The sequence below is a fragment of the Engystomops pustulosus genome, chromosome 1, assembly GCF_040894005.1.
Source record: "Engystomops pustulosus chromosome 1, aEngPut4.maternal, whole genome shotgun sequence".
Classification (NCBI taxonomy): domain Eukaryota; kingdom Metazoa; phylum Chordata; class Amphibia; order Anura; family Leptodactylidae; genus Engystomops; species Engystomops pustulosus.
In genome coordinates, this window is record NC_092411.1 from 177,531,740 (window position 1) to 177,543,847 (window position 12,108).

Genomic DNA, 12,108 nt, shown 5'->3' on the forward strand with positions numbered 1-12,108 from the left:
AGTTCACTGTACTCAAATGGCCTCCACAGTCTCAATCCAATAGAGCATCTTTGGGATGTGGTGGAACGGGAGATTCGCATCATGGATGTGCAGCCGACAAATCTGTGTGATGCCATCATGTCAATATGGACCAAAATCTCTGAGGAATGCTTCCAGCACCTTGTTGAATCTATGCCACGAAGAATTGAGGCAGTTCTGAAGGCAAAAGGGGGTCCAACCCGTTACTAGCATGGTGTACCTAATAAAGTGGCTGGTGAGTGTAATTGGATTACCTGAAGCATGTGAATAGTCTCATGCTTAGTACATCTTTGTAGGTCCTGGACTTTTTTACATGCTGCAGGGACTGATATTGGCCTGCTGTTGATCATGAGTGTGCATGTTCTAGTACCCCCTCCCTCCTCTGTTCCATGTAGCTACGGATTCCCATGGCAACCAACCAAGCAAAGACAGTCAGAGAAACCAGGTAACTGTAAGCTTCTTGCCTGATAGCTGACACACAGCTGCAGATAGATAATGAGTGTAAATTAGAAAATTGATTATTTTGGCTTAGTGAAGAGCTAGGAAAAAGTTTTTATACTTTACAGTTGAACTTTAAATTGGTTTTATTCCAATGCCACTACATTTCAGCTTCAGAGTCTCTATGGGAAGAGTCTGTAGATCCTCTGGACGACCGCGGGAGATGGTCTTGCTGCAGCAGGGTGCCACCAGGTCGTTCCACGGGTGTGTGCCTGGGGGTGACAGCAGGAGTACGCTTGGAAGCAGGAGCTGGCACACGACACAGGCAAGGCAGACAGGAACGGACTGACCCACAGAGGAGAGCTAGTGTCTCGGAGACATCTGGGAACACAGGAGCGTCTGGGAACGCTGGAAACACAGGAGCGTCTGGGCTTAGGCTATCTCACACCTATTCTGGAGCAGCTTAGGGAAGCTTGGTACGGAAACCATGGAAGTTACTTTGGGCACAGAAGATAGGGCTTTCACTTACAGGAAACAATGCTGAAGATTCGGCAAGGCAGGAAGGGAGGTGTCAGATTATAAGGGCTGAGCCGGATTAGCCAGCACCTGAATGGCCCTTCAAGGCTAGGAGAGACGGCGCGCGCATACCCTAGTAAGCGGGGACCCGGGCGGCCTAGTCGGGAAGCAGGAGCGTTGGAGAGGTGAGTCCAGGCCGGGGGATTGCTGCACCACATGGAAGAGCACGGGTGCACCTGCAATCCGTACCGAGGAGGCTGGAGTGGCTTCTGGAAAGCCGGAGGAGAACTTGGAAGCACGGCAGCCGGCTGGAGTGGTTCTGGGGAAGCCAGAGTAGAGCTTGGAAGCTGTGGAAGCACGGCAGCCAGCCTTTGGAACACCGGAGCCAAGGTGTACAAGTGGAAAGACAAGTGTGTAAAAAAGGGTTAAAATTACCCAAACGCTGAGATTACCCAGACGCTGAGATTATATCAGCTGTGGACCTGAGGCTTCCACCATGAGAGTTCTCTTCAGAGATGTATTTTGTATTTTTTATAGGTTTGTACAATGATGAATTATACAATATTGCACAGGCACTTTAAGACATGCCTCTTTATGCTAATCACTTACTATGTTTTGCTATATATACTTTATTTAGATGCATAGATAGATATAACATATTTTTTGTTAGCCCATTCTTTTTTTGTTATAGCTAAGAGCAGGTATATACAGGCGGTCCCCTACTTAAGAACACCTGACTTACATACGACCCCTAGTTACAAACGGACCTCTTGATTTTGGTAATTTACTGTACTTTAGTCCTAGGCTACAATAAACAGCTGTAACAGTTATCACTGGTGTCTACAATGAAGCTTTATTGTTAATCCTGGTTCTAATGACAATCCAACATTTTTAAAATCTAATTGTCACAGAGACCAAAAAAATTTGGCTCCGGGTTATAATGATAAAGCATACAGGTCCGACTTGCATACAAATTCAACTTAAGAACAAACCTACAGACCCTATCTTGAATGTAACCCGGGGACTGCCCGTATTATCCTGGACAATGCCGGGGGCTACAGCTAGTATAACATATATAATATATATCCAAGAAAAAACTGCAGCACTCCAATAAAGTGAAACAATTGTGTTTTATTGCACCCTCTGCACCTTATTGGAGTGCTGACATTTTGGATATTTATGGACTATTTATGGTAACAGTGCAGGATAGCACCCAAAACTTCTCTTTTATACAAAGGACTCTGCTGCTGTCATTTTACTTTTTAGTACATATTTGTCAATTCAGTATTTATGCTCCTGACAAGCAACACATATGACCACTTGATAAGTGGACAGCCTTTAAAATCAGCTGAACCTTTTGATTATAATACCGTATATACTCGTGTATAAGCCGAGTTTTTCAGCACAAAAAATGTGCTGAAAACCGTCCCCCCGGCTTATACACGAGTCAATGTATTTTATAACAGTAAAAAATACATAAAAAATAAGCTTGCCCCCAGCATTAAAAAAAAATAAACTTATATACTCACCCTCTGGTGGCCCCGATGTCCGCGCCGCTTGTCTTCAGGCTTCCGCGCCCATCTTCTTTCTTCTGCTGGGCGCCGCCATGTCTTTCCCCTTGGCGGGCGCGGAAGCCTGTAGACAAGTGGCGCGGAAGCCTGAAGACAAACGGCGCGGACATCGGGGGAGCAGCGCTGCACATCGGGGCCACCGGAGGGTGAGTATATAAGTTTTTTTTTTTTTAATGCTGGGGGCAAGCTGTATACCACTGGGGGCAGGCTGTATACCACTGGGGGCAGGCTGTATACCACTGGGGACAAACTGTATACCACTGGGGGAAAACTGTATACAACTGGGGGCAGGCTGTATACTACTGGGGGCAAGCTGTATACTACTGGGGGCAAGCTGTATACTACTGGGGGCAGGCTGTATACTACTGGGGCAGGCTGTATACTACTGGGGGCAAGCTGTATACTACTGGGGGCAGGCTGGGTTGGCTGTATACTATAGGGGGCTGGTTGGCTATATACTTGGGGGGGGGGGCTGTGACCAATGCATTTCCCACCCTCGGCTTATACTCGAGTCAATAGTTTTTCCCAGTTTTTGGTGGCAAAATTAGGGGTCTCGGCTTATACTCGGGTCGGCTTATACTCGAGTATATACGGTATTTATAATATATTAGAACACCTATTTTAATTGTAATTTGCATTGATTTTTTTTGAAAGACTGATGCTGGCTCACTTCTCTGATATCCGTCTTTCTGCTTATATCTGCCAGAAAGGTTCTATCCATACACGTTAGACTGGTTGATATTTGCCTTATGTTTACTATGTTCTTTATTTTAGGACTCTCTATTTAAAAAAAAATGAATACTGTTGATGATAATGAAAAAGTAACTGATGTCCATGAGCAAACCTTTACACAAATTGAAGCTGCAGAGAAATCTTTTAATGATGAGGAAAATCATGAGACTCCTTTAAACTATCAATATGACACAATTGCAGCTACCACTGATGGTTCTTCACTTACTCCAAGTAAAGAAGGTGTAGAAGAAAAGCCTAAAAAGCTTTGCGGATATCTTTATAAGCTTGGAATGAAAGGCCCTCTAAAAGCTTGGAAATACCGTTTCTTTTCTTACGATGACATGAAGTGCAATTTACTCTACTATAGAATTGCTACAGACGTTTGTGCACTTGGAAGTATAGATCTACATGCAGCCACTTTTCATTTTGATGTGGAAGCTGAAGAGGGAATATTTGAAATTAAAACCCCAACAAAACCTTATATTCTAAAGGTGAGTAACTGTTTCACATCAGTGACCCAGCACTTAAAGACTGCTACAAGATCTCTGCAATGCAGATTAGTAAATGCTGGAGCGCCCGTTCACCTAAATCAATAAAATATGATGGCAGACAATATTTTTCTTTACATTCAGTCCAGTGCCATAATACAGTGAACAAAATGAGCAGTGGTTGGACAAAGAGAATACATTTATTAAAGGGTTTAGTCATATTTACTGTAAAACCCAGTGGGAACTGGATAGTGGACAATTCTTCTCCATTACTTCGGTATTTGTCGCAACTGATGCTCTCACTTCCAGTAGCAAAGCTAGAAAGCAAAGCTAGAAAGCAAAACTTGGCAGGAGTGAAATATTACCAAAATTTCAGTGTAACTCGATAATAAAGATTAAGAGTACCTTATTCTTTTGAGACAGCTGTGGAGCTATGAACTATGAGGAAGTTTGGACCCTGGCACCACCTATAGGTACTAAAAGAGAGAGTGTGGAAGAGGAATTGTGACGTGCAGGAAAAGGCTATTTGGTACACTAGCAAACCAGCAACATTTTGCTCCTCTGTTAAATTGTAGCAAATATGCCATACTCAGGGCCAATCCTGAGGGGGAACATAAGAAAGAAATATAAGAGACCAACGGTTATAGGATTATCTACAATTAGGCCTACCAGCAGTATAATATATAGCACAAATAGAAAAATATGCACCTCCAGCAAAAAATACTACATATATATATATATATATATATATATATACCAGGTATGTATATATTACAAAAATAAATATATAACTGCAATGAATGTAGCAAGCACTTAAATAAATTCCAGCAATAAATATACCAAACACATAGATACCAATGACTATGCTGCACATATAAATATTTACCAGCACTGAATGAACGAATGTCAAAAATATTTTGCACATTTAAATATATAGTAAAAATCAATATACTACACAAATAAATATTTACCAGCAATATATAACCACACATAAATAAATACCAGTTTTAAATGTGGTGCACAATTGAGCTGACTTTCGGTAGTCACAGACATTACTTACTGTTTAAAATAGGTTGCCATTGTCAATCCTTCTCCATCAGGTAGAAAGTGTCATGGCAACTTCTTCCGGGTATCACTGCAGAATTTGCCGACCTGTTGGCTTTGGCTTCTGGAAACATCTCCACACTCAGTCCCTAAAAAAAACTCATACAGTCAATATCATGTCCCCTAGATAACCACTGAGTGCTCCTCAAAATGACCATAATGTGCCCTCTGTATATACAGATAATTTACCATGACCCCCTCAATATATCACAATATATACTACTGTATAGTTTCCTCTTCATTAATTCATATTTAACACCAGTATGTTCTTATTAACTTAGATAGCCAAACAAATGCCCCCAGTCAGTGTCGGACAGGGATACCTTGGGCCCACCAGTAAAATCGGATCTTTGGGCTCACACAGCTATAAGTTGTTACATAATCTATTAATATGACCATATAAATACATAGGATAGTTGAGATACTCTATGATAAATATATGTATAAAATACAGAGAGGATACCTTGTCAAGCACTACTTATGCAGGGCCTGATGGCCCACCTAACTCAGTGGCCCACCGGTGGATCCACCTGTTCACTTATGGGCCAGTCCGAGCCTGTCCCCAGTATATATTTAGCACAGCAAAAAATTATCAAGATTCTGTTGTGTAACTGTATCTGTATTATTATTGGACATAGAGGTGTCCTGGCATTTCAGATTCCTCTTTCTTGCCAAGTGTAAATAGACGCTCACTTGTTTGTTCAACTAATTTTATTTGTATTTTCATAAAGGCAATTAACAAACACGCCAGGATGTACTGGCTGCAGCAACTGCAAAGAAAGAGATGGGAATATTGTAATAATCCATCAAAAATCCAAACTGAATGTATTATGTCTTCAGATGTTCATGATCGTGAAGGTAGTCTTCATTTTGGAGGTTTGTAAAACATCTTCATTTTCACTTGAATCTGTTGTATTCCATTCTCCTTCTTACAGCTGTTTGTTGAAGGAGTTGAGCATATTGATACATTATATAGTGCTGTTTATATCTGCTTTCTGTATGAGTAGTCAAGGGAGTGGTCCTTGTTTGATTGCAAGCTATCTCTGTATTCCCTCCAAAACTGAAGAAGAAGCGGATGCAGTCACTGTAGCGGATGAGTTGTCTCGTTTCTGCTCTCAGTGCTAGGCAGTGAGGAGATACACAAACTCACTATGGAGTTTTCCTATCGTCCGGTGCCTCACTGTCTAGCTTCCCTCAGTGACTGAGCAACAATTTCATGTTCCCACTCAGTCACTGACATGTATCATTATTTCGACTAGTCAAAATGCCTAATTTTTGCGAATTTTTTGCGACTTTTCACTGCAGGTTTTTCAAGTGCACCTTGGACTGCACCTTGTGCAGTGTGCCTTATGTATCTTTGTTTCCCAGATGTTCTGTGCGACTTTTCGCTTATGTATCACTTTTTTGCTTATTTTTGCGACTTTTTAGGTGCAAATCTGCACCTGGTCCAGGGCAGCTGAAAAGGAAGGATTTTTTTCATTGACCCTGTTTTAAAATTTAAATTGGGATTCTGTCGCATGCTTTAGATGTTTAAAATTTTGCACAGTAACCTGATTTTTGAAAATTCGGAAATTTTTGCATTTACAAGGGTGAGGTCCCATGTTGCATTTTGATTGCGTTTTAATTGTGTTTTGAAACACTTTACAACAGCTGAGGAGAGGTGATTTGCCTAATTACATTACTGTTAACATTTGCATTTACAAAACGCAATATAAACATGATGTTGACATGTGTGTTAACATCAGGTTTACAATGTGTTTGGAAATGCAAATGTTAATAGAGCTGTCAAATGTCTCAAAAAATCACCAAAGAAAAAAAAAATATGATACATGCCCCCCACTGAGTTGGTTTTTTTACAATGTCCATAATAATAATGAGGGGGCAGTAGCTGCTGTTACTGGTGGGGACAGTAGTTGGCATATACAGTGGACAGTAAGAGCTCAATTAGTGACCCTATGCTATTGTCATGTAATGGGATTTTGGAACAGGTAATTGATGGAAAATAGGGTTGTGGTGACAGGTTCCTTTAACATTCAGAAACTATAATAATTAGTGTTCAAAGTGATTGTTAATGAAATTTTCACTTTTAGACTTGCTAGTTGCAGTAAAATTCACTTTGTTTGAGGATATTCAACTATTCCCTAAATTCAGCTTTACCATTGTCCTAAATTCTTTCTCCCTTAGTAGATAAGCAGCTGTATAAAATATAAGATATCCTACAGCCATCATAAAGATTTTACAGAAACTAATGTTAACTTTTGTATTTTGGAATAAAATTCAGACCTATGTTTTCTACTAATACAACAAAATATATATTTTCCCAATAGATGGTGACTTTTTGTCTCCAGTAACAACACCCACTGATGTGGTGGGGAAAATGGTGGCCTTAATGCCAGCTCCACAGGAATCAACATCTCTTCAAAATATCTCCCTTAAACACCCATGGAAAGAAATTCAGTAAGTACATACTATCATAGAAATCTGCATCCCCTACTTAAGGACACCCGACTTACATACGACCCCTAGTTACAAACGGACCTCTGGATGTTGGTAATTTCCTGTACTTTAGCTTTAGGCTACAATAAACAGCTATAACAGTTATCACAGGTGTCTGAAATGAAGCTTTAGTGTTAATCCTGGTTCTTATGCCAACCCAACATTTTTTAAAATCCAATTGTCACAGAGACCCAAAAAAAATTATATACAGTTACATACAAATTCAACTTAAGAACAAACCTCTACAGAACCTATCCTGTACGTAACCCGGGGAGTGCCTGTATTTTATAGCCGATATTTGGTTAATTAATGACCCATGTCATGATCTAACCTAACGGCATGTTGTCATTAGGCCATTATGGAGAGGGTTCACAGGCTGATTCCTTTCCATACAGAAAAGTTGTATTAGTCAGCAGGCACCTGATGCTAACTGCCCCGATAGCTGCTGATGGTTGTACTGCAGTAAATTAAATGATTGATCAGAAAAGTTGTATGAAAAACAAAATGTTAAAAAAAAAATTTAAAAATAGATATTTAAAACACCTCCTTTTTGTTGTTTTTGTCAAATTGTGTATATAAAGAGCACATATGTTACCTTTCTGCATATTTTTTTATTTTGACAAATTAATTGTGTTTATCTCTGTCTGCTTTTCCAGGAACACAGTTCGTAATATGTGTGGTTCTAAACCTACTCAAGCAATAAGCAGAAGTGTTTTCCATTTCGAAGAATCTGAACAAGTATCAGCAGGTATTTTTCCGTTTCCCATGGTTAGGACACATTCAGAGCCATAACTTGAAGGCAATTGCTAAACACTTTTTATAAATCGTTTTATATCGATATAGTTGCTTTCCCAGATATTGAACCAATTACATTTTGTTTTTTATTTCAACCTGCAGTGTCATTCAAAATACTTAGTGGGCCGACCGGCCGGGGGCTGCATCATGTGTAGATGGACTTTCATGGGAATACAGTTAACAATGGGACAACAAACCACAGTACATTCCGTTATGTGGGGAACCAGATCTAGTTGCTTTCATTTCTGCCATTTTAGATTTGACAGTATAGCTACAGTAGATGAACACTTTATTTCTTAACTAGAGTAATGAGAAGTGAGAAAATGTTTTTAATTTTGCAATAACTGAAACAAATACTCTTCAAAGGCTATAATTACCGTGAATTCTTAAAAAAATTATGCAATTTTTTCCGGTAATGTATTAATAATAGATTAAAATAACTCACATTGTGACGTTGATTAACTCGTCTTTAAGAGTTCTAAGTAAAATGTATATTGGGGGCTCAATGAGTTTCAAGCCCCAATCTTCACAAAGATTTTTATTAAATTGTCCTTTTTGATTCCCCCTTTAACAGACAGACCGATGCCCGTATTGTTCTACTGGCCCTTTTCTTTAGCTATTTGTCAAAAACCTCCCTGAGCAGTGAAGTGTTAACATCTCTCTTCTCTGAAGAAAGTGTCCACAGAGCATAAGGTGGACGAGGGCGCTGCAGAGAAGTGTATGACATAGCATGAGGTACAGAAAGAGACAGAGAAAGTTCTGTCACAGAAAGGGATGAATGGACCCATAGGGAACGGGGAGATCTTGTACCTTACTATTCTCTGTAGGAGATCAAAAAGCAGATATGCACAGAGAGCACTATCACAAGACCACCCCCTCCTCCCTCCAGAGTGAGCTGAGAGCAGCTGTCCTTCCCCTCTGTGAGTCCATAAAGGTGTTTGTTTATGACAGTTTCACAGGGATTATTAGCAAAGCCAGGAGACACAGCTATTGCAGGAGTAGGCTAAGAGAATATAAAGCAACTGCTTTATATAGATAATGAAGATAATATGCAAAGATGTTCTATATCACAAGTGGTATTGATTTGTAAAAAAGGTGTACTGTAATAAATACTTTACATTGCTGATTAAATATTTCTGTAACACTGGTGTTTTGTAAAGAATAGTTTTTGTGATGGAAAGTGGTTTGACTGCTTTCTTCTACTGCACTGACTTGACTCATCCTAATTATCATGAAAGAACCATTTAGAATGTAAAATGGCATCAGGAAAATCCTCTCTTACCCATCTTCCTACCTGCTGCTAGTATTATGATAGAGGTGATATGGGAAGTTACAGGAAGGGTGTCAAAGGGGTTATCCGAAAAATTGTGATGTGGCTGGGTAGAGGGGAGCTGCATAAAAAAATAAATATGTACTTACCTCATTGGTCCTCCCGATGTCCTGCGCCGTGGTCTCTCCATGCTCCTGTTTGTTTACAGGAACACGTAAGCTGTGCTCAGACAGCTTCTGGAAGGCCGGGCATGACCACTCATCACCATATCGCAGTGCCTAATACAGCACTGGGTTGAGGACGGGTGGAAATGCCTGGCCAGCCGTAAGCTGTCTGAACACAGCTTTCTTGCCCCTGTAAACAAACAGGAGCATGGAAAGACAACTTCACTGGACCCCGGGAGGGACCGAGGAGGTAAGTATATGTTTATTTTTTAAGTACAATACAGTAATACTGACAATGTTTGATCACTTGTAGTCCAAGTGATTTGAGTTTATTAGTTCCACATGGGGGGCTGAAAGATGTAAAGTCAGTTCTATTATAATAATTATTATTATTATTATTATAATAGCACCCCGTGCACTGCTATTCCATTCTGGAGTACTACTCTGTCAGATAAGCAGGAGATTTGTGTTCTGAGAAGCATGAGGCAACACTGGAAGAAGAGGGAAAGGATTTAGGCAGGAACAGCGTTGTCCCGGTTGCTGATGACACGACTTTGGTGCACCAACTGCATTAATAGCATACAGATTGAACTGGGAATATACTGGAAACAGTATAATGGACAAAAATAATACAGACCGTTCTCACCATGTGATGTGTTGCTGGTCGGCAGCAAGTGAGTGTGTCTGAGCTCATCCTGAAATGCATGGGTCGGGGCTAGAGGCAGAGAGCAGTGAACAGCACAGCACTGCAGCGTCAGACAAGAAGGCTGATAACCGTAAACTCAGAAGATCCGAGTCAAAAACCAGGGGCAACTGAAATTGTATACACCAGGACTGGTTGGAATTAAAGAGACAGGTTGGAATTACACCAAATTATTATGCAAATTGAATTTAAGTGTCATAAAGTTTAAATATTTTGTTTTTCAATGAAACTCATTGATGGCATTGTCTCAGGGCTCTTTGAATCACTTAAATCAATTTCAGATACTTGTGTTAATTAGTTTGCCAGGTGAGCCCAAATTAAAGGAAAACTACTAAAGAAGGATGCTCCTCATTATTAAGCAGGCCACAGGTTTCAAGTGGGAAAGAAAAAGGATCTCTCTGCTGTTGAAAAGCATCAAATAGTGCGATGCCTTAGACAAGGTAGGAAAACATTACATATTTCATGAAGATATTTGAAGCTGCTGGTACCTCTGGAGTCCCACGAACCTCAAGGTGTAGGATCCTTCAAAGACTTGTGGCACATAAACCTACTATTCGGTCACCCCTAACAAGTGCTCACATTCATAAACGGTTGCAGGGAGCCCAGACATACATGAAGAATGATTTTCAAAACGTCTTAATTACTAATGAGTGTAGTACACCTGAATGGACCAGATGGATGGAGTAGTGGATGGCTGGTGGATGACCACCATGTCCCAACAAGGCTGTGGCATCTGCAAGGCGGTGGCAGGAATCATGGGGATAGAGCTGGTGGGCCCCTTTAGGGTACCTGAAGGTGTGAAAATGACCTCTGCAAAGTATATAAAGTTTCTGGGTGACCACTTTCTTCCATGGTACAAAAAGAAGAATCGTGCCTTCCGGAGCAAAATCATCTTCATGCATGACAATGACTTATCTCATGGTGCAAATATACCTATGTGTCATTGGCTGGAATAAATGCTGAATGTTCAACAAATGACCATTTTCAGTTCTTTAACCTATAAAATGTTTTGAAACTGTGCATAATAATTTGGAATTGTGGAGTTTTACTTAACGGGTGACTTTAATGACATTTGCATCGACCATTTAGGAAAATCAGAGCTAAATATCATTTGCATAATAATTTAGAACTTGTTGTATATCTGTGAAATGCTTTATTTTTCTTAATAACTGTGAATTAGAGAATGTGTTATTTTGTTATCCAAAGTATATTTAAGAAACCTGTCTTCATGGAAATACCCTTTTACGTTGTATCTTGTACGTAACCTGGGGGCTGCCTATAGAGGAATTTCTCTTCAACATGCTGCCAGCAGATTATAACATTTGGTGAATATGGAAGACTAAGTTTTATTGGAAGTCTCAAAACAAGTAACAGTCTAAAGGGCCTATTTATTACATTATTGCCACGATTTAGCTTTCATGTAATATGTATGGAAGGGTTAAAGTAATTACTTCTGTGGTTTTTTTTTGACCCAGTAGAAGTAACTACAAAACAGTTTGGGAAAATGTCACCATCACTGAACTTTGCTCGGAAAGCAAGGAAACAAAATGGAGGCTTCTCATCCAATCTTGAAAATATTTCATCTGATAAATTGGATAATCCACAACTCCAAATTCAAGCACTAACTGAAGAATTAAAGTCTCAAAAGGTACTCATACATTCTATGATGTTTATGTTCAATTCCTCTTACCACTTTATAATGTTATAATACTCCCCTGTTTATTAAACATGTTTCTTCTTGGATGGTTACATACACTGGTGAAACGATCGCAGGTGCGACCAGGCTTGACGATGGTCCAGGGCCGTAGCCGCA

The 12,108-nt window shown here is 40.0% G+C and overlaps 1 protein-coding gene across 6 annotated transcripts in view; it reads left to right on the forward strand.

The window, feature by feature from the left end:
- The window catches only part of TBC1D2 (TBC1 domain family member 2), a 33,043-nt gene that overhangs the window by 9,707 nt on the left and 11,228 nt on the right, over window positions 1-12,108 (forward strand). For 5 of the 6 annotated variants that reach the window (XM_072113968.1, XM_072113969.1, XM_072113967.1 and 2 more), the window contains 5 exons: window positions 3,318-3,766; window positions 5,599-5,743; window positions 7,195-7,324; window positions 8,020-8,111; window positions 11,771-11,943. In XM_072113968.1, coding sequence (XP_071970069.1) covers window positions 3,338-3,766; window positions 5,599-5,743; window positions 7,195-7,324; window positions 8,020-8,111; window positions 11,771-11,943 — 969 coding nt within the window. In that variant the 5' untranslated portion in view covers window positions 3,318-3,337. The remainder of the gene's footprint in view (window positions 1-3,317; window positions 3,767-5,598; window positions 5,744-7,194; window positions 7,325-8,019; window positions 8,112-11,770; window positions 11,944-12,108) is intronic. The other variant, XM_072113972.1, reaches the window with a different exon arrangement.